Source organism: Anabrus simplex, chromosome 1 (assembly GCF_040414725.1).
Source record: "Anabrus simplex isolate iqAnaSimp1 chromosome 1, ASM4041472v1, whole genome shotgun sequence".
NCBI lineage: Eukaryota > Metazoa > Arthropoda > Insecta > Orthoptera > Tettigoniidae > Anabrus > Anabrus simplex.
Genome location: NC_090265.1, coordinates 361342302 through 361365829, shown reverse-complemented (window position 1 = coordinate 361365829; position 23528 = coordinate 361342302). Strand labels below are relative to the sequence as shown.

The window sequence follows — 23528 nt, the reverse complement described above, 5'->3', positions numbered from 1 at the left end:
GAAAAACTGTCAGCTAAATCCGATGAGGTTGTGAAATTTAAAAAGGAATGTCAAGTAATAATACTTGCTGAGGGATTAACCGGTTATCAGGTTTTTAATTGTGATGAGACTGGGCTGAATTTCAAGATGCTGCCATCAAAAACTCTCGCAGCCCAAGCCGAGACGTCTGCACTTGGCTACAAGCGTAGTAAGGAAAGATTTACTGTTCTTGCCTGTAGTAATGTTACTGGGTACTTAAAAGGAAAATTGCTTATGATTGGTAAAGCAAAGAAGCCTAGGGCATTTAAAAATATTTCTGCTAATGCCCTTCCAGTCCATTACACGAATCAAAAGGCTGCCTGGATGTCTGCTGACATCTTTAAAGACTGTTTTGTTACACAGTTTGTCCAGGTGTAGAAAAATTTCTAGCTTCAAACACTCTCCCTAGAAAACCTCTTCTTCAACTAGACAACGCTCCATCACACCCAAATGAACAGCAACTTAGAAGTGATGATCTCAAATTCATGTTCCTCCCTCCTAACGTGACGTCATTATGCCAGCCAGTGGACCAACGTGTGCTGGAAACACTGAAGAGGAAATATCGGCGGAAACTCCTTTTATCCTTGATTGTTGGCAAATTTCTTTTCGTAAGATACTTTGAATGTTTTCGTTCAATACTGCATGTACTGTACAATTGAACTGATAATTTAATAAATAGAGTGCTCTAAAACATGTTATTGTTTTAGTAATGCAGTACGGCCTTCCTGTTTGTTTTAGTTAATTTTCAAAGTAATTCTGTATTATCCGACATTTTCGCTGATCCGACATACTCCAGGTCCCGTTTAGGTCGGATAATCGAGACTCTACTGTATGTGATTAGTGACCAGCTGATTTTCTTACTCAGAACATTAAACCAAAAGCAAAACAAATAAGATATTAACAATGTAATGGTCTTTAATTAAATCACTTTAACTTTAACACAAATAAATACTGTGTGCTCTAAGATTTCTACAAATCTTACGCAACATTTGAATACCAGTTACACTCACATTATTGCTAATTCAGGCAAGGATTTAGGTAATCATTTTCATCTGGAATTAACATTTCAAGTCATATTAATAAAGTATGAGCCTCCGTGGCTCAGGCGGCAGCGCGTTGGCCTCTCACCGATGGATACCGTGGTTCAAATCCCGGTCACTTCATGTGAGATTTGTGCTGGACAAAGTGGAGGCGGGACAGGTTTGTCTCCAGGTACTCTGGTTTTCCTTGTCATCTTTCATTCCAGCAACACTCTCCATTATCATTTCATGGCATCTATCACTTTGGGAGTGACGACCCCATCGTACTAATAGCCTATATATGATTCATTCGTTACATCCCTGACCCGGTCAAAGACTGGAAAACAGATTGTAGGTTTTCATTTTTTCATTAGTAAAGTAAAGTGTATATTTCAAATATTTAGAATCCATGGTACTTGACTGAAGTTATGAAAGTGGAATGGTTTAGAATACATCTTAAACTCATAAATTTCTGAAATTAAAAAAACAATCAAAATCTTAATAAATTTCAAGTTCCCAGTTATGAGACATAAACCACAATTGTAATTGTTATTTTCAAATAATTCAACAATATTTTGTACTGCAACTATTTTGCCCTATATCCACAGGTTGAGGATTTAATTGTTTGTGAAATGTAGGAATTTAGAAGGAGGTGGTGGTGGTGGTGGTGCCTAAAATCCAGGTCATCAACCCCTGATGGTATGAATTGAAACTAAATAAAATGACAGATTGAACATTTATGCACTGACTAGGATTTTTAAAATAAGATAACGATGAGAAAAATGATTATAAAATAATCAATAATAAATAATTTGCAATGCCTTATTTTTCTACAAAATTATAAAAAAAATACAGTAAAATGTGATAAAATTAAAGAAGGCACTGACTTAGATGTAAAGTAATGTATTTTATTCAATTTAAAATATATTAGAAAATACACAAAGATGAATAAAAACAGCCAACAGAATAAAAGTGTAGTTAACAATAAAAGAAAAATTAAGAACAAATAAAACAGATGTCTAATGATTGCTCATCACCTCACAGAAAGAGTGAAATAGTACTCAGAAGTTTTAGACTACGGCATAGATCGACCAGATCGAGATTAGTTACTTGTAACAGGTCCACACATTCCATAAAGATGTGTACTATGGTCAGATGGCTGCCGCAAGTACACATGCGGGGAGAGGGGCTTCTCTCTTCAGTAAGGAGGAATTCGTTGCTACACCACGGCCAATCCTAATACCTGTTGCTCACGGTAAAATTTCCTGTCAAATTTAATGTACAATAATTTAATTTTATAAAATTTCTATTGCTCACGGTCAAATTCAAGTTTTATGAAACCTTTGATAAAACTTTTCATAAAATAGGACATGTTCTATTCCGTAAAATTTATTTTACGAAACGAACCAATCACGATGATGCTGGCGCTACATCGTGAGAAGATTGTGAAGCTCGATTGTAAACAAACACTTCTTTCTAAAATGGCAGGATCCGGGTGGACTAAGGAAGCTGTTAGTGTTTTACTGGACGAATACCAGAAATATCCTTATTTGTACTAAGTTAAAACGCCACTTTACCACAACAGAAATGCAAGAAGAGAGGCAGAAAACACAATCGCTGAATTCCTATATGAATGCTGCTCTTCTAACCTCAACTAATTTTCGACCAAGGACATCAATCCTCTACCTTCTTCTCTTGTTTTGATCCAATCCCGAGTCTAGCATTTCCTGGCATTTCTTTTCTTCCTTTTTACCACTGTACAACATATAATTGCAGCTAAAGCAGCAAGTTTTGCTTTGTTTGTTGGAGCCATACTCTCAAACTGTAAGTTGAACAGCTGATTCTTCGTTTATAAGTTTATCGATAGATGGCAGCACCTATATATCTTAGTTCAGAAGTGAGTTCATAGATGGTCATCCCGATGTTTCCACAGATTTTATAAAATAATTTTACCGTGAGGAACACAACTTGTTTTCACCAAATTTTTATAAAATTAATTGTACAACAAATTTTACGAAACATTTTACCGTGAGCAATAGGCATTAAAATTCTGTTTGAAAGCCATGCCTTTGGGGTGAAAAGAGGGAGTGCAAAGATTTGCAAATGAACCAGTAGATAGTACACTACGTTTCCTTGCATAAGCCATGAGAATTCATAAAGTACTGTAAAATAACTTCATTTCATGTCATGTTCTGGAAAATCATTGGTTCAGAGAGGGTTGAGCTGGAATGTTTTGTATGAAAAATTGATTGAAAATGGTTTGTTCCAGTACCTATTTCATCCCATATCCATACAATCAGAAATCATGTGATAACTGTCTACTGGGGACGGTTCTAGAGGGAAGTTCCTTTCAGGGTGGGATTTATTTTGAAGTTTCCCGTAAAACTATATTTGGATTGCTTATAATTATATTTAAAGCCCTCTTCCATTGTTGTCTTTGTTTTCTGGTAGCAGGCTGGGCTTCATCTTCACTGTCATATTCAAATAATTCACTTTCATTCAAACTTTGTTCCATGCATTATACTTTCGCTTTCCTTATCATTGCCAGTAAACAAAGAAATTTAGTCTTGCTTTTAGATATTCCTAACTACATTGAACAAATGCATAGTAGGATGGAGATTCAACAGTTAGGGCACACATAACACAGGGCTCCATTCTCATCTGGATGTTTGCCTTTTTTTTTTTTTTTTTTTTTTTTTTTTTTCCTACTGGCTTTACGTCGCGCCGACACAGATATGTCTTATGGCGACGATGGGACAGGAAAGGGCTAGGACTGGGAAGGAAGCGGCTGTGGCCTTCATTAAGGTACAGCCCCAGCATTTGCCTGGTGTGAAAATGGGAAACCACAGAAAACCATCTTCAGGGCTGCCGACAGTGGGGTTCGAACCTACTATTTCCCGAATACTGGACACCGACCGCACTTAAGCAACTGCAGCTATCGAGCTCGGTCTGAATGTTTGGGAGGTGTCTGTGTCAGCTGAAAGGTAGGAATGCTTCAATTCAAAGTGTGTGCGAAGGTTGGTCTGTGTGAAGTGTAGTGCTAACAAATCATAGCTGATTGTATAGTTCAAGGTAGGCAACAGGAAAACACATGTCATCAAATGAAGCCACTACCGAGCTCGATAGCTGCAGTCGCTTAAGTGCGGCCAGTATCCAGTAATCGGGAGATAGTGGGTTCGAGCCCCACTGTCGGCAGCCCTGAAGATGGTTTTCCATGGTTTCCAATTTTCACACCAGGCAAATGCCGGGGTTGTACCTTAATTAAGGCCACGGCCGCTTCCTTCCACTTCATAGGCCTTTCCTATCCCATCGTCGCCATAAGACTTATCTGTGTCGGTGCGACGTAAAGCAAATAGCAAATGAAGCCACTTGTGCACTTATACTGATTCAAGAAGGCTACTTACAGATGTACATTGCCAGAATGCTCGGGGTTTCTCAGAATATGATTCAGTAACTGTGGAAACGTTTCCAGGAGACTGGAAGTGTTGCCAGACACCCTGGCATGGGCCTCCAGAGGAAAACAACCCCAGGGTATGATCGTTTTGTTTGTATACAAGTTCTCTGAAACTGCCAAGTTGCAGCACGAGCACTACAGGCTGACCTACAGAAGGTTTCTGGAGTACAAGTTAGTGATCAAATAATCAGAAACAGGCTTCAAAGATCCCAACAACTCGCTCAAGTACCTGCCCTGGAAAGACAACATCATGTCAGAAGACTGAAGTTTGCAAGAGATCATCTGCACTGGCAGCTAAGACACTGGCATCCTGTATAATTCTTGGAGGAATCCTGTTTCATGTTATATTGTTCAGATGAACGCAACCTCTGCTTATGAATGTAGATATCTTATGGTGTTGGCAGGCATGATTCTTATCAGAAAAACCAATCTCCAAATCATTTGCAAAGGATCCTTAACTGCTTGACTGTACACTGACAAGATCTCTGTGCCATGAGGCAACTTAGAGCAAACACAATGTGCATGCATGATAATGCTAGAGCGCATGATGCTAGCATCATTTGGAGATTCCTGCAAGAGTACTACATGCAACAAATGGAGTGTCCATCCAGAACTCCTGACTTGAATCTGACTGAATACATGCAAGACCAACTGGAGCAAGAAATCCACTACCTCAAACACTACAGACCTTGAAGACATCCTTTTGAAAGAGAGGGGACATCTACTTCAACTGAACATCCAGTGTCTTGTCAGAAGCTGAGAAGGCATTGTGAAGCTGTTATCCAAATGGCAATACTTCTTATTAAGACACTTATTTGTCACATAGCCATTGTAATGTATGACCAGGGACCACTTTGTTTAAGACATGTTGTAATGTGACGTGTACTGAGTGTCCAAAAAACGCTTTTCATTTCAATTTTTAATTTTCCTTTCATTGTGTGTTAAGTCTTCATTTCATCATGGAGGTATGAACATATAAAAAAGTGACAAAATTCTTTTGAGCGGTGTATATCAATGCCTGATTCACTCTTGCTATTCTGGAACATACTTTTAATTCCATTCCAGTATTTACTATAATGGGCTTTCTTTGCTAACTATGACATTAGGAATCCACTATTTCAGTTTTTCACTAAATAACTGATTTATGAAATTCCTTCATGCACCAATCAAAAGACAGCAGCTTTCAACTGACATACCACACACCATAACATCACTTGAAAAAAGCTTTAACTAGCAGAAAGGTACAGTAATCAGACTGCCTGCCAGGCATCTAAATATGAGGGTAATCCCAAAAATAAGGTCTCCTATATTTTTATAAATACAGAACTCTGTTTGTGTGGCTGTTGGTCACAATGTTGTTAAGAGTGTTTCCCACGCTCACATATAAACATGCGCACGTTGCACTGAGGCACTCAAGTCTTGGCTTGACTTGGCTTGGCAGCCAGTGAGAATGGAGAGCTCCCGTTGGATGTTACCACCAAGTGTGAAGTGCGCACAGTAATTCTGTTTTTGAATGCAAAAGGTACTAAACCGATTGAAATCCATCGCCAATTGACGAACAAAGGGGCGGGAGACCTTCAATTTCCGTCGAGATAGTCGTGAAGGTTGAGAAACTCATGCGTGAATATCGGCGGATCACCCTGGATGATCTCTGCACTTTGGTTCCTGAGGTTTCCCGAAGCGCCGCTCACAGAATTTTAACGGAAAAGTTGAAATACCGGAAGGTGTGTGCAAGATGGGTGCCACGCATGCTGACTGGAGACCACACTTCCTGAACAGCATGGCGGCGAGCTGGTATGACATGGGCATACAAAAACTATCACAGCGTCTACAAAAATGCATCAACCAAAATTATGATTATGTAGAAAAATAGCTAAATGTTCAAGCTGTAAAATGATGTAATCCATTGTAGAAACAAACAGGTCTATGTATTTATAAAAAAATAGGAGACCTTATTTTTGGGATTACCTTCATATGAAACACCACTTCAACCACGATCACCTGATAGGCATTTAGGTATGCCAGTGAGATAACAGATGATTGTACGATATCCCTCAATTGTAATCCCCACTTTCCACATCCCAGGATTCCTTCAAACAAATTATTTTCCTCAGTATTGCTTAAAGCTGCCCTGACAGTTACTTGATATTTGTATCTATACTTCAGTTTATTGTTCAAAAATGTATATGGAGCGAATACATTGTTATAATGTCCTGTGGATACTGTAATTTTCCAAACAGCAATAAGTAGGTATTCAGACTTGTTATTTTTTATTTGGTCCCACAGCATTTTTATATACAGTATTCCGGGTGTCCACAGTTAAAGTTATGGTATTCAATGCGGTGCAGCACGGACTGTAATAATCGTAGGAGTCTGAAATTTCATACATATAGCATACCTGCCAACTTTACAAAACCAAAAATCAAGATATCTTGATATGAAAATCCGGAAAAATCAGGAGATAAAATTAGTAAAAACTGCTTATTCTACATGTCTTGCACAATACAGTATTATGATATATTTATAACACTTATTATCTCAAAGCCCGACTGTTGCTATACGAGGCTACAAGGCTAAAAATTACACATCTCTATTCCCTCACAGAAGGTATGTGAGTGAGATGATCGGTCTCTGATAAGCCTTCCGAAAATAGTATGAACTCATGCTCCACACATATGAATTAGTCATGCACTTAGAAGCCACTACTTCGCAAATGAATAGATTAATATATTGCATCAAGCACCCACACGATTATGCGAAGGGCAATGCTATTTGTATAAAATAACTAGAAGATGTACCCGTGCTTCGCTATGGAATTCTCAGAAAGACAGTCATAGTTTTTGCAACTGAAGTCAACATAGGTCGTTACAATGAGGAGATGACCCCTTGTGGGCCTGTTAGGTGTACAGTGACATCTGCATGTTACAGGGACCTCCTTGTGTAACACGTGATTTCAGCTTTGCAGAAACGCAACTGTGACCACACCGTTATTTTCATGCAAGATGGGGCAACACTACATATCACTCACCAGGTGAAAGAATTGCTTCAAGAAACCTTCAGTAATGACCGCATTATCTCTATGCATATTCCAGATGCGTGGCTTTCAAGGTCCCCTGACCTAAATCCATGTGCATTTTTGCTGTGGGGATATTTAAAGGACCGTGTCTATCAGGGACATGCTCGGTCTCTGCCTGATCTAAAGGCTAGCATACGACGACATATTGCCCTGATTTCACCCAATATGCTGCGGGTAACTGTCGACCATGCCGTGTTACAGATGCAGCATGTTGCTGAGTTCGGAGGCCATACTGAACAGTGTTTGTAACCATAAATGCTAATAAACCTCCCAGAACCACAGTTATCGTGTGTTTGATCTTCCTGCCCTTTTTTCTGTGACCCCTGCATATTCTTGCCTGGTGGTAAAACGTGGAACTAATAATTTTTGCGGCATAATTCATGAGCGCATTACCCAGTTAGCATATCTATGAAATTTCAGACTTCTACGATCATTACAGCCCGTGCTGTACTGCGCTGAATACCATAACTTTAATTGTTGACACCTGATACCTATACTTATATGATTAGATTCACCCTATGGAACTGAAATATTGTAATTAGATTGCATAGTATCAAAACAGTATGAACTACTGAAAAAATGCAAATGCAAATTAAGAGTAGCATTAACCCACTCACTGCCAAACCCGTATATATACGTTACTGAACGCCGTGCCACGTCCACCAAACCCGTATATATACGTTTTGGTCCAGTGTGTACTTCAGCGATCTCACAAATGAACGCGATATAGTGTCATGCTTTGAGATTCCGTGGAAATGCTCAAAGAAGTTCTGTACTGCAGATATACCACTCCATTACGCATTTTGAAATCAATCTGGTGTTATTTCAGCTTCGTTGGAGTGGAACATCATTCCTGCTAACGTGTAGCCATCATGGCGTCTTGAAGTATACATTCATCTCTTGTTGACGAAGAAATTGAATGTTTCCTCATAAACAGTGATTCTGGAGAGCTATATTTTGATAATGAATGTGGAGAATATCTAAGTGGCGATATCGAACTACAAGAAAGTGTGAGACAAATTAGTAATGATGAGTCTCATGTGGAATTGTCACCCCTTCCTCAGATAAATTTTTTCCTCCAAATGTAAGTGATTTTGATATTACCAGTTCTTCGATCAAGAATTTCATGTTATATTTCAGTAATAGTATCACTGAGCGGAGTAGCCATCCGTATTAACATGCTAGGGCTATGGAGTCAAGCTCTCCACTCGGCAGACGAGTGGGTTCGAACCTCACTGTCAGCTGTCCCGAGAATTTATTTTCATTTCTTTGCGGTTTCCCCTTTCGTACTCCCAAGCAAATGCCGGGAAAGTTCCTATTCATAAGCTGCAGCCAATTCCTTCCACTTCTGTACCTAGTTTCATTTACCATCATTCATTTCATATTCATTATCTTCTCAACTGAGGTTTGCATTGGGAAGGGCATCTGGTCGTAAAAATATGATGTAAAATATAATCTCACTTCATCCCCAATATCGTATTGAGCTGCAGGTCTAAGGGGACGATATGCATTCCATTAACAGTATCAGTAAAAATGTATCTGTCAAAGTGCTTCTTCCTTTAAAAAAAAATCCGTCCACAGGTCTCGGCTGGTCATCAAAACTCAGCAGTGAAAAGGTTAAAGAGGTTCTTATTACAGTAAAGACTTTATAAAGTTACAAATTGTATTACAGAGATAACTTGGTGGCAACAGAAGTTATCTAACTGACCTTCTTACTTCATGAATGTGACACACACGATAAGCATATGTTGAGAATGAGATTTATTGCTCTTGCATGCTACAATTTACCATTACTGTACCAATTAGTTAAGAGCTCAAAATAAATATTGGCTACAGGATTCTTACGGTACAATGCAGCAAACACAGTTCAAGTTACTGAAAATGTAAATACAGTAGAAGTCCGTTATAGCGAGAATTCATAACAGCGAAAAATCTACTCGCTATAGCGGATTGTCGTTATATCCGATTTTTGTATAAAAGTTGGAAAACACCCCATGCACATTAAAATCGGTATGAAACAGCAATCAGTTTGTTCAAGACTTGCGTTTCCGCAGATGATACCCGCACTACGGCTTACTTGTTTGTTATTTTTCGAACTCCGATACTACGTGAAAGTGTATGTTTAATTTCATTCAGAAAAAATATAGTACCGTATTTCTCCGAATCCAAAATAAACCCCACTTTTTCCTTCAAAAAATGTAAATCAGGCTCAAAATGTACTTTGTAAAATCATATGAATGCCAACAGCAGGCCTACGCATTTTTAAACGCCGAACATTGACTTTCGTCATGCAGTATTTCTTTTTTTCGCGGCTGCACAATTATTCTTTATTTCCGTGGGTTTAAGGACCATTAACTTAAAATTGGCATCATAATACCGAAGAGAACCTGTTGAAAATTTGCCGGCAATACCTATTCCATGCGTCTCTACAATACAACGATGCATCAGGAAATTATTCTTCTGTCTATAAAACTGTTACTTTTACTCAGCGTCAGATATAACCGGCTACCGCTACACGCACGTTTCGCTTGCCGGCTTTGGCCAAATTCAGCAGCCAGCGATGTATAGGCCTAATCGCGGACGTTGAAAGTCAACGAACGAGTTTATTGCGCCACGCGGTATGGCCATTCCGCCCTTGCATTTTTCGTGCACGTACTGTACCTCACAATTTCATCTTCGACTTCTTTAAAGAGTCCTTGTTGCGAACCACCGAATGCATTTTTTGTACAGTACGTATTTTTTAGCTCTTTGTCTTCATGCTAATGCCAAATATTGGCTTTAGTTAGACCTATGCCATATTTTCTTGCGGCTGCACTATTATTCTACATTTCCGACTGTTTAATAACCATTAACTTAAAATTGGCATCATAATATCGACTAGAACCCATTGAAAATTTGCCGGCAATACCTTTTCCACGTATCTTTACAACACGACTATCCATCACGAAAATATTCCTGCCGTCTATAAAACTTAATTTTACTAAGCGTCAATTACAATAGACGCTTTATAACTCTGCCACTGAGTAGCCATGGACTTCTAAGAATTCGAAGGGTCGCATGTTTTGATGCTATTCTGCAGATTTGAGAAACGTTTTTGTAGAGGCTAATAGAACCCCATTCTCTCTTCACTATTTCCTGAGATCCAGTGACGTTACACACAGGCAATGTACAACCGGTTGTCGCGGCTATTAAAAAAAAAAAAAAAAAAAAAAAAAGCGATGTATAGTAAAGAGGCTGTCGTTCATTGTCAACGAGTTATGTGCGCGTGTGAAAAGAAGCAGCGTGGTTACCGCGGTAGTTGCCAGTAGTATCCATTGACTTACTGTTAGGCCGCGAATGCAACAACCCTTGAGTTTTCGCACGAGATTCCGAGAAAAAAGTCTTGGATTCGGAGAAATACGGTATCACTCCAGAGGTTTCTGTGGCAAACACCTCAGTTTTCTTCTTCAAACAGCGTCACCTAACCTAACCATATATGTATAATGAAAACATATTTGAAACGTATGTAGAGAAATGATAACCTCCTCGCAAAAATGTACATGTAAATAGCCTTTCCGAAATTTAACTAGGCCCGAGAAGATATTAACACGCGAGAGGTCGCACCCGTTTTAGAACGTGAGAGGTCGCGCGAGGGCAAATTGCTCATGCTTCATATTTTAATGAGCTGCTATTTTCCTTTGGCGGTGAATGCTCTGATAAAAATATTAATATGTACCCTGTGTAACTGCCTTTCGACTAGTACTAACATAATTACCCAGTAACAATATTTTCTCAATGTAAAAAAATTAATGAATTTTGTCGCAAAATCTGGTAAAGTTATGATAGTTTTTAAAGAGCGCGAGAGGTCGCGCGTGAGCAAATTGCTGCAACGTTTCCATTTGTACATTTCAATGAATGATTTGGTCACAATTCAAGATAAAACTACAGCACCACACTTCACTGAAAGCCACCATAAACCTCATGAACTTTACTTAAGAGACTTTCTTGGAAATGCAGTCATGTAAGAATGCACTACGCGAGGGGTCGCATGAAGGCAATATGCCGCGGCAGATGCGAGAGTGAAAGAAAACTTAAACTACTCCGGAACGCAGCATGCAATTCACTGATGATAATCAACGTCAGGCGAGAGAGAGAGGGAGGGGAGGGATGAAACGAGAGCCCTAAGCCCTACAGAGGCTAGCAACAAATATTTAAAAGTGCGGCAAATTGCCGCGGTTGCGACCTCTCGCGTGTTAAATATCCTCTGAAATCAGTGATGTACTCTGCCATATCTTGAGGTGCAACACATTCTTTCTTAATTTCCGTACATACTGTAACATTAAAATTAAGATATCGTTTACTTCAGTCTTTAGTTTTAACGAGTTAACAACTGATACCGACCATGTTATTTACGCATTTATTACGAAAACGTGTTATCCTCTTTCATGTTGCATTTTCTTTAGAGAACATCAGTCGACGGGTATAACTAATCAACTCCAACATCGCCTTTGAATGTCAACGAGAGTGCTCGCAAATGCACGAAGTGAGAAAACTATACCGTACCGAAGATGATCGATCGCATTTTGTTGCAAACGTTTCAATTTTCTTCTTCAAACAGCATCATCTATCCTAACTGAACCGCACTATACGTATGATGTAAACATACTTCAAGAAGCGTCAGTAGAAAAATGATAACCTTCTCGCTATAAATTTTCATAATAGCCTTTCCGTAATTTAACCAGACGCGACAAAATATAAACTAACCTCTGAAATCAATTAAGCACTCTGTCATATCTCGAGGTGTATCCCATTCGTACTTAATTGCAGTATTTAGCCTCAAAATTAAGCGGTCGTTTAGTCAGCCTTAATTTTTAACAAATTAACAACCGTTATCGGACACGGCATTTACGCATTTATTACGAAAATATGTTCTCTTTCATTTCAAATTTCTTTATGGAACAGCTGTCATCGGGTATTACTAATCGACTCCGACACCACCTTCAAATGTAGACGAGAAAACTCGCTAGTGCACATAGCGAGGAAACGATGCCGAAGGTAATCGATCACATGCAATACTGTATCATCGCTGGGGTGCATAAATATCGGTAAGGGAAAAAATCGCGCGCGCTTAATCGCTCGTAATAACGGATGCATCAGTGATAGGGCTCTCGCTGTAACCGACGTACGATACACAGTTTAATATAGGAATTTTGAAGGGACAGAAAAAATCGTCGCCTTAATGGAGTTCTCATTATAGGCCGTACTCGCTATAGCGGACGTCTATTGTAATTTAAATCATACCACCTGATCAGATGTTAATAATGCTTTTGCTAAAAGTGTTAATTTAAAGAAATGGTTTAAAGACAAAATCTTGTAAGTTATGTGTAACTACCTGTTCCATCAAAAAAATGAGAAGCAAAAAACAAGTAGATATTATTTTTTTGAAGGATACAAAGAGCTTGAACTCACCACAAAGTAACTGCTCAATGAAAGCGATACTGGCGGGCAGGTTTGATGCTCACGTAAGTTTTCTTCATCTCTTCCTCTTCATCTTTCTTCACTTCAGTAAAGCGTTCACCTTTCAAGCTAACAATTTTGTTATCACGGTAACGCACCAACTTCTTGGGTTCCTGAAACATTTAAGGATACAAACTTATCTGTATTTTGTAACAGATTTGGATGTTATGGGATGCAGAGAATATAAAAACTAAGCATTCAATTTCCTTCCTGTCTTTCTTCCTTTGAAAGAAAATCTTTTGGTTATAATTATCACAAGAGAAATTGTTCAAAATGAATAAGAAACTAATAAAAAGTCTGAAACGTAGAGTAAGACAAACAACATTCTAAAATAAAAACGCTTTCTTTTTCAAAATTCTGTTTTATCTTTCCCAGCTTCCAGTCTTCAAATTTAAAAACCTACAATTCTGATATTCCTTTCCATTATAGATGTGAAACCCAAAGGGTTCATTTTCTTCTGTATTGGTTCCTATTTCCTTTTCTTATCTACATGTTTAATTTTATCTAAAGCTCTTCGGCTTTTGTATTCTCCTTCCCCTGTTCATCCAGCTTTCTCTTAATCAATGACTGTTATTGCCTACTCAACTGAAAAACTGGGAATCAAAAACACCTTATCAGGGCCTGAAAACAATGAGAAATAACAGAACCAAAGAATGGCAATTGATACAAAAAGGAGGCCAGTAATAATGGAGAGTTTCTTCTTGTTCCTTTCATGTTTCATATTTGGCTCTCATTTCCATTGTTCCCACTATCCTCACTGAACTGTTATTGTGTTTTTTTTCTGTATGATTTTCTATCCTCTTTCTTACCATCTGCCACTTGGGTGACTGCCCTAAATGCAAATCAGTAGTGACTGAGAATAGATTCTTTAGATGTCTACTTAATACCTACCCAAATCCATATAACTTACTTATATATTGTGACGTCACCTCGCTATCTGGAGGCCTTCAGGCTGATCAGCAGTTGCTTGGTAGGCCAAGGCCCATTAGGGCTGTAGTTTGGTTTCATTTATGAGTGTTTGTAAGATTATAATTATACACTGCTTTAGTCATCAGTCGATAGACTGGTTTGATGCAGCACTCCATGCCACCCCATCCGGTGCTAACCTTTTCATTTCTACGTAAGTACTACATCCAGCATCTGCTCTAATCTACTCATCATATTCTTACCTTGGTCTACCCCTACCGTTCTTACAGCCTACACTTCCATAAAATAAAAAAAACTAAACAAGTCCTGGTTGTCTTAAGATGTGTCCTATCATTCTATCTCATCTTCTTGTCAAATTTAGTCAAGTTTATACAAGGAGTATTTTATTATACCACCTATTCAATACAATCCATTTACATGTTTTGCCCCTCTTTTACTGGGCATCATCAGTCTTATTTAATCCTAAAACAAACATTGGTCTGAGGACCTTATACAATTCTTATAAACTATGCCATTAAATGTTTAATAATATTGACACTATGATTCCTTATATTTAGAATACAAGGATACCTAAAAACGTATGAACACACATTAAAATCAATTTTAAAATAATGAAATGTTTGTCCAAAAGAATTCTGTATCACACTGTTTCTTAAAAATATTCATGTCTGAATTTGAAATGGATCTTTTTCATAATTGTTTGAACAATAAGCAACACTTAGGGACCAGTGTGCTGAACCCAAAGCTATTAATGGAATGGATAAGTGTAACACAACATGCATATTGGGTGTGAATCAGTTTTAAAAACCATTAGGGTTAAAAATGTGTAGTCAAATTGAAGACAATATGAATTAAGTTATCATAATGTGTTTTGTGTAGATTTCTTCATTGACAATGAGTACTATCAAACATTGGAGTGTTATTTAGAATCGCTACTAAAACTTTTCAAAAGAGTAAACTACAGGCCCATATGACAATTTCAGGAAATGTCCCTTGTAGATGTAGACGCCCGTAGAAAGAAACATGGATGTTCTGTAACAAAAAAAAAATGAAAAGGACTTGATGGCATGTGATGGAATGTGGAATTTCACTGGATTTTTTTTTTTTTAAATGGGTACTTACTCATTCACCAGATATTATGTACGTCCTATTGCTTCAACAGCATTAGCTTGTCTGGGGTACCTACTCCTAGTGTTATATCGATGTGGTAGAGGCGGTGGGGAATGCAGAGGAGGGGCGGGGGGGTAGGCAGAGCTTTGCATGTTGATGCTGACATAGGAGGGTGGTTGTTTGGAGGAGCAAGAGCAGACTTAGTATTTAGAGAGATAAAGGAAGCTTTCAATTCTAAGGATTTAAATATCCGAGGGACCCTATTGTGGTTTGGATTAACAGCACTTAATAACTTAAATGTTAAAATGTATAGTGGACTTCTGATTTCAGTGTCGTCATTGATATTTTGATCTTTATTATATGTTTTGTCCAAAAAGATGTATATACTCTCTAATTCATTTAAAAGTTTCCCTTAGCCTGTATTCCTGATTATTGTGAGATCCTTTTCTAAAGAAGTAAAACGGTGTCCAGCTTCCTTCATATGCGTGCTCATTGCAGAATATTTATTGTGTTTTTCAGCATTAAAATGATCCATGTACCTTGTAGAGAAACTTTGTCCAGTCTGTCCAACATATGGAAGTCCATATTACTCTTGGAATGTTAGGATTCATACTTATGAGTCTCTGTTGATCTTGTTCATTAAAAAAAATGTTGATTTCTTGATTATTGTACTTGATTATGCTGTACTTTTACTAATGGATCCTTACTAACCACTGAGTAATTGTTATTGTTGAAAAAATCCTCTGTTTTCTGGATATATGCTTCCTTATCTAGTAAAACTATTGATTTCCCCTTGTCAGCCTTAGTCATCACAATGCTGTTGTCCTCTATCATAGTTTTCAAATGTGTGTTGATTGGGATCAAATTTAGTATTCAGATCCTCGGCTAACCTAGGTAGTTTTTTCTTTATTTCCGATTTTATATCATTTTGTACTTCATATGGGAGTTTAGAAACATTCACCTCAATCTCAGCCACTCTTTTTTCCTTGCTAGGCCAATTATATTTAGGACCTTTATTCAAGAGCTCCATCTCTTTATCCGAAAACTGTACGTCCATCAAATTCACAACCGTAGGTGTATTAGTGTCTGTTGGGTTTATTCTTTGTCCATCCATAGTCTGTTTAGAATACTGTGTTTGAGATACCCTTAATTGCGTTCGTTTTTTATCTAGTGTCGCCTGTTTCCTATCTAGCAAGTGCATCAACTTGTTATCCATGTGCTGTTGGAATGATTTCCATTCTAATGGGGCCAGTGCCTGGGCTAGTATTAAATGTGTCTTATATAGCTGTAAGTTTAACTGGGTTTTCTTTTTTCTTGCAAGTTGCTTTACGTTGCACCGACACAGATAGGTCTTATGGCGACGATAGGATAGGCCTATGAGTTGGAAGAAAGCGGCCGTGGCCTTAATTAAGGTACAGCCCCAGCATTTGCCTGGTGTGAAAATGGGAAACCACAGAAAACCATCTTCAGGGCTGCCAACAATGGGATTCGAACCCACTATCTCCCAGATGCAAGCTCACAGCCGCGCGCCTCTAACCGCACGGCCAACTCGCCCGGTGGTTTTCTTTTTATACAGTGCTCTAATTTCATTCTTTATCCAAATATCGTTCACTTTATTCTGAACCATGTTCAAACTATAACTATTTAAGTTCTTTCTCTGCGCTGATTTCAGAAATTTCGGGATCAATCCTTAGTTAATTTACATATTTTTGTTTTAAGACTGAGAAACCTATTTAACTGACTTCTTGCCTGGTTGGCTATTACATTACATTGAATAGGTGGTATAATAAAACACTCTTTGTATAAACTTGGTAATAAAGTTGTCTTCAATACCGAACAATGATGAGAATTATGACATGTAAATTTAGCCAAATCGATCTCATCTCACCAATTCAATTAACCGTATCTTTTCATTCCTGATTCAATCTACCCATATCACCTTCAGCATTTTTTCTTTTATAACACGACATTTCAAAAGCTTCTATTTTCTTTCTTTCTTTCTTTCTGAGCTACTCATCCATTCAAGTTTACTTCCAAACAATGCATGCTCCAGACAAAAATATCTTTCTAATTCCTATGTTCGAAGTGAGCAAATTTCTTTTCTTACAGCCTTCCGTTTTTAAATTGTTTTAAAGTTAATTTTTAATTTAATATTTTAATATTATAAAAAATGTAGTTACTGTGTTCATAAACCTGTATTGTATTATATGAAGACACTACATAAAGGGGCTTTTCAGCCTCAGTGACATGTAAATCATCAATAAATTCAATTCAATTCCTTGCTTGTGTTAGTCTCCATTTTTTTATCCTCTTTACTTCTGCCATTGTTAGTTATTTTACTACCTAAGTAACAACAGGAAGATCGTTCAGGATCTCTGGTGAGGAGTTTGAAGGCCGCTGGCGGCGTTGTTATCAACTTGAGTATGTCAAAATGGGGAGTGATGATCCACATCAGTACTGAAAACGTCTCTATAGAGTTTCGTGACATTAGCTGCAACAATGCCGAAGAGGATTGACCCTTACTGGGAGGGCTACATAACAGCCCTTTTCGATGCTAAATACAGCTATTCTGCAATCATAGGAATGTGCAAGAATGGTGATTTCTTGATATCAAAGAACTGGATCAATGCTGTATTGAATAAAAAAGGCAAAGGCCAACTGGACTTAATTCCAGAGGGGAAAAAAAAGGCAAGTCCATGACCCGCCACCAGCTGTACACCAGAAGTGGTGAGGAAAGTGAAGGCCCTTGTCTCAGGTGGTAACCCTGTCCCCCAAAGGACTATCGCAGTAAGGTGGGGGTGTCTGTTTTAACATCAACAAGGACCCGCAATTAATATAATGGCGTATGGCCTCCGGAGAGTCCTGGTGCAGGTCTTTTTCTAGTAGATGGCCTATTAGGTGATCTGCATGTCTGTGAAGATGAGGGCCCTACCTAGGATGATTTCTAATGTTGAATACGCCACACACGCCATTGGAATTAACCAATTAAGGTTAAAATCCCCGACCCGGCCGGGAATTGAACCCGGAACTCCCTGAACTGAAGGTCAGTACACTGACCATTCAGCCAATGAGTCGGATGGACCTGCAATTAGAAAAGCAGCATAAGTGCCAAGTTCACAAGCTGTTGCCTCATCACATTTCGGAATGTCACACTAACACAAGAAAGCTGTATGAGGGCTATCTGGCAGGGGGCAGATGGAAAAATGTGGTGACATTAAACAAATCATATGTGTACCTTAGTGACTGTAACAAACCCCCTCAATTTACTACTGCCCTAGAGACAAAAATAATTATCAAACATTATATAAAGAATGCCAGGAAAGTTTTCCAAGGGGTTTCAGGATCATCGCTGGATACTATTACAATGGCAAGTTAACCATTCTCCTTATCGTTAATAATGTGAAGGTGAACTCTAGTACTATCAGCAACAGGTTTTAACACCCATTTACAACACAGATATCGCAGCACTGTATGGGAGGGCAAAAAATGAGGTACGGGTACATCAAGATAAAGCATCCAGCCACACCTCTCATTCAATTTGTCTGTTTTTAGAGAGATTGGAGATGGAAACTGGAATCCAACCAATTCCTTTCACTGACATTCTGGTGAAGGCACCTGATGGGTCACCCATGGACTTCTGTGCATTTGAACTCCTAAAAAGGGCTTTAGGATATAGACGTCCATGCACTATCAAAGGCCTCTGGAAAGCCTGTCAGGAGGAGTGGGATAAGATAGACATGCTAGCTCTGCTGAACTTGGGGTCAATTATGCCATTTCAGATGAAGATTGGTAATAGTGTATACAGTCCAGTACGAGCTTCAGCTAGTGTTTACGTTACATACGCAATGCATATTTCCCAGTTTGATCGAGCAAGAATTGTGGCACTGATTCAGGTTTGACATACACAAGAAGCAGTAGCATTCATCATAGTGGTTCGATCAATCACTACTGATCTGCATTTACGGCAGTCGCCCAGGTGGTTACCTCAAGTGCAGTGTCAAAAACTTGGAAAAGGTACTGTGAGACCAATAATGTGACTGACAGACCAAGGGGTGGTCAACTGAGAGCGACGACACCTTGTCAAGATTGGCCAACAGCCTACTTGCTTAGTAATCTGGCAGAACCCACCTTACTGCATATGTAAACATCACTGTATCTGGCTCAACACATCACACAGAGTACATCACATTTTCTTGTCCTTCGTATTTGCTTACTTCAGCATTTCATCAAGTACTGTATACCATTTTTACATAATTTTCACTGTCTTCTCTCTCTCTCTCACTATTATGCAATTGGAGTGACAAACAGTTTTACTCACCAACCACTTATTGCTCCGTGCTGACATACAATTTTATCACATCTTTGTTTTTCCTTCTCTCGCATGTGTTTTTAAGTTACTTTATTAGCAACAAATTATTCTTTGATTGAATACATAAATCAATACAGAATGACTACATATATTTCATATCAAGACAGCATACTAAGTGAAAAATTATTTTAGCAATGAATTCCTTTATGTTCTTTCTGTCACCAATTTTCCATTCTCAATGGAACTTTTACACAATCCAGGTAAACTAATTTCTTTAGTATAAATATTTTATAAAAGTTTCTTTTTCAGTGTTATCTTACAATATTTTAAACATTTTTTGGCATTTTCACTAGTTTTCTGTCATTGTAATTTATTCTTATGGCTGAAGAAGGTAAAATGAAAGTGGAAACATGTACCATTGCTTATACTAGTTTTTAAAGATTAATGACTCAATTTGCATTGACTTAAGTGGACTCCTTTTTGTTTCCTTTCAAGGGAGTTTTATGAATTTCTCACCAACCCAACGTAGGTTAGTATGCTCTGTGCATTTCACAAAGTAGAACTATAAGCTACTGAGTAAATATAAAGTTGAAACAAAATAAAAAGCTGAACACATGAAGCAAAATAAAAAACATGTCTTGGAAGAAGGTGCTGTGTCCGCATTAAATATGAAGGGATGTTACCTCTTCCTGTTGCAAAGCGTGCATCTAATTACATTACGAAGAAAGTTGTAACTGAAGCGATTGAATGTACCTCTGCGAGTGTCGCAAGTGACAGTAAGAGTTTGTAAAAAGGAGGCTATCTCCGTGAAGAATCCTGCATGTCTGTAAACCCAAATTAGGGTTGCCAGTTTATAAGTTTTTACCATATTCTTACTTTTTTACTGGTAATTTAGCCTAACTTTTTATTTTCCCATACAGCACTTCCTTCCACTTTAAAAAAATATTTGGTGCTGGCTTATAGTAGAACACAAAAAGATTCTTCCCCTTAATATACATATAACAAAGCTGCACATTCTTTCGATTATCTTTGTTATTATTACCGTTCGGATATAGATTTCTGAGTAGTCTGTGCGATCACTTGATCACCTACAACCGATATTGTTGATATAGTTCATTTCCACTTCTGTTATTATACTCACATTCATAAACTTCACGCAGTGATAATTTCTTGAGTCCATATATTCCTTACTTTTTTATATTTTACTTCTGTTTGAGAATTGTAATAGAGTTCACCGACGAAGAAAAAATGCTACAAGTAGCAACAGTACAGTCAAGCGTACTTAAAGAAGTGGGAAGACACTTTCACGTGGGTTAGTCCTGGTTCAATTGATAAACTTGCTTTTCATACATTGTGCAGGAAGAAATTCAGCATTTCGAACAGTGGACGGTTTGATCTCAGGCAACATGCCCAGTACAAAGGACATCAATTAAAGGTAAAAGCAAGTACTCAAACCATGGAAGTGTCTATATTTTGTGGATAATTCTTTCGATTTGCTTTACGTCGCACCGACACAAATAGGTCTTATGGCAACGATGCGATAGGAGATGCTAGGAGTGGGAAGGAAGCAACCATGGCCTTAATTAAGGTACAGCCCCAACATTTTCCTGGTATGAAAATGGGAGACTACGGAATACCATCTTTAGGGCTACAATAATAGTTAAATATTTTATATTTAATGTCCTCCTTTTCAATACAAATTATAAATGATATATACTAGTGTCCAAAAGTTAAGCATAAGTTACGAGTAAGCAGGGCAATAGGAAATAGACCGCAAATTGCACGACATATGCACCTACCAATCCTACGCGTTTGCTCTGTATAGGAAAGGAGTGTTCCCTGCTTTGACTAGTGCCGTAGGAAAACACAGTCAGTACCTGCACCCCATATTCCCTCAGTCGTGTTTGCCTTGTTATAGTGTGCGGAGTGTAGCCTTGTGGTGAACGTGACAACATAATGGCTCAACGACGCCATTTGGACCCCATTTCGCAGGATAGAATACTCGGCCGCCTGGAAGCAGGCCAGACCCAGACCGAAGTCGCCGTATCCTTGAATGTGCCACAAAGTGGCATTTCCAGGCTTTGGAGACGATTTTGAGACTCAGTAGATGTTAGTCGTAGGCCAGTACCAGGTCGACCAAGGGTAACCACCCCACAGCAAGACCGATATCTGGCCTTAACCACCCGACGAAATCGGAGTGCACCTGCAAGGCAATTGTTGGCGGAACTTGCGGCCGTCTCAGGGGTTGCCGTTTTCCAGCAAACTGTGTACCGGAGGCTCAGAACAGCAGGGGTGTTTGCCCGACATCCAGCGGTGTGCGTCCCGCTCACTCCAGCACAGAGACGGGCCCGTTTACTGCGGAGCCGTCAACATCGAAACTTGACCATGAATGAATGGAGGCATGTGCTCTTCACAGAAGAATCCCGCTTCAGTTTGCAGAACGATTCCCGTCGCACATTAATCTGGAGAGAACCGGGCAGCCAATACAACCACAGGCACATCGTGGAACGGGACCAGTATGGGTGGTGGTGACGTCATGGTGTGGAGCGGCATCATGTTGAATGGCCGTACGGACCTGCACGTCTTCATGGGTGGTCCGAGGAACACTGTTATTGCTCAGAGATACAGGATGAGGTACTGAGACCACAAGTTCGACTCTTCAGACGTGCGGTTGGTCCAGACTTCCTCTTAATGGACGATAATGCCCAACTGCACCGTGCTGCTCTGGTGGATGAATTTCTGGCTGGGGAAGACATTCATCGCATGGACTGGCCAGCGAGGTCTGCAGATCTGAATCCTATAGAACATGCCTGGGATGCATTGGGGAGGCAAACTGCATCCTGTCAGCCTCTACCAAGGACCGTCCAAGACCTTCGCATTGCCCTTTCGGAGGAATGGGATCAACTGCCACAAGAGCTCTAGAAGAGCCTTTTCTAACATCACACATCGCATTCACATGAACTGAATATATAGTTTTGTGTACACAACTTAAACATTTTGATACCTTAGGAAGACACCTTGGCTTTGGATCACTTGAACTTTGAATGTATTGTTGGGAGATCAGAAGAATGCTCATGCCCGGTGAGGCACGGGGCGAAGGGGTTTTCACCAGTAGAGCCAGTGACGCAATGGTTACCATAGCAACTCCGCTACTACTCAGGCGATTTTATATTATCTTCTACTGGCAGCTCTTCGCCCTTGACAGCTGTAATCCACCAAACTGCAAAGTGTGAGTCAATGCTTTTGTGTAGCAGATAAGAGCAGATAAGAGCTGATCTGTCTGGGTAGAACAGGAAGTTCGTGCTTGCAGGCCACATTCCTCATTCTTGCATTCTTCTCATCTCTACACAGTACTGCGACTTATTTGGAGAGCCAACTTCAATCGCATTTCTATGCATGAACTGCGGCTATGAGAGCATGCCACGTTGCTGCGAAGCATGTGTGGCCATTAGGGGGTAACCATACACCCTATTAACAACATATTTTGTTGTGGAAGACATTGCCAAGTTTTGTTAGTTGTTGTCGAAGGTGTACCTTAACTATCAAAACCTTTCTGACACTGTTTTTTGGACAAGTTGTGTGACATATGGTGTGTGATTAAGCTTCCGTTTGTTCAGCAATCCATCCGACATTCCTATCAGGCAGTATAGCCTCATTTGGTTATTGTGCTTAACTTTTCGACACTAGTGTACATTTATATTAACATTCAGGGACTAGTTTCGACCTAAATCGTACATCATCATCAGCCATGAAGCAAATTACACAAATGTATCAAATAAAATTCCACCACCTTATAGATACTGCTAATGTATTTGGACCTCCATGTGCAACAATCATCATCATTCAAGATTCTTTCAACAGAAGAGCCTTTCTAACATCAATCATTACATTCACACGAACTGAATGTATAGTTTCTTGTGTACATAACCGAAATATTTTTATATCATGAGAAGACATCTTGATTTTGGCTCAGTTAATCTTTGAACAGACTACAACGTGTTTAAAGAGCCACCTTCGATCACATTTCTATGCGTTAACTGCGACCTACATTTTATGATGATCTATCAAAAGCAGCTTTTAATATATTGCAACGCACCAACATTTTATGAAACTCTATTA

The 23528-nt window shown here is 38.9% G+C and overlaps 1 protein-coding gene across 1 annotated transcript in view; it reads right to left on the bottom strand.

Annotated features, from left to right (window-relative positions):
• Positions 1–23528, bottom strand: part of LOC136866147 (CUE domain-containing protein 2-A) — a 180678-nt gene that overhangs the window by 12955 nt on the left and 144195 nt on the right. The window contains exon 6 of the mRNA XM_067142855.2: positions 13016–13176. Within this exon, the coding sequence (XP_066998956.1) occupies positions 13030–13176 (147 nt within the window). The 3' untranslated portion in view covers positions 13016–13029. The remainder of the gene's footprint in view (positions 1–13015; positions 13177–23528) is intronic.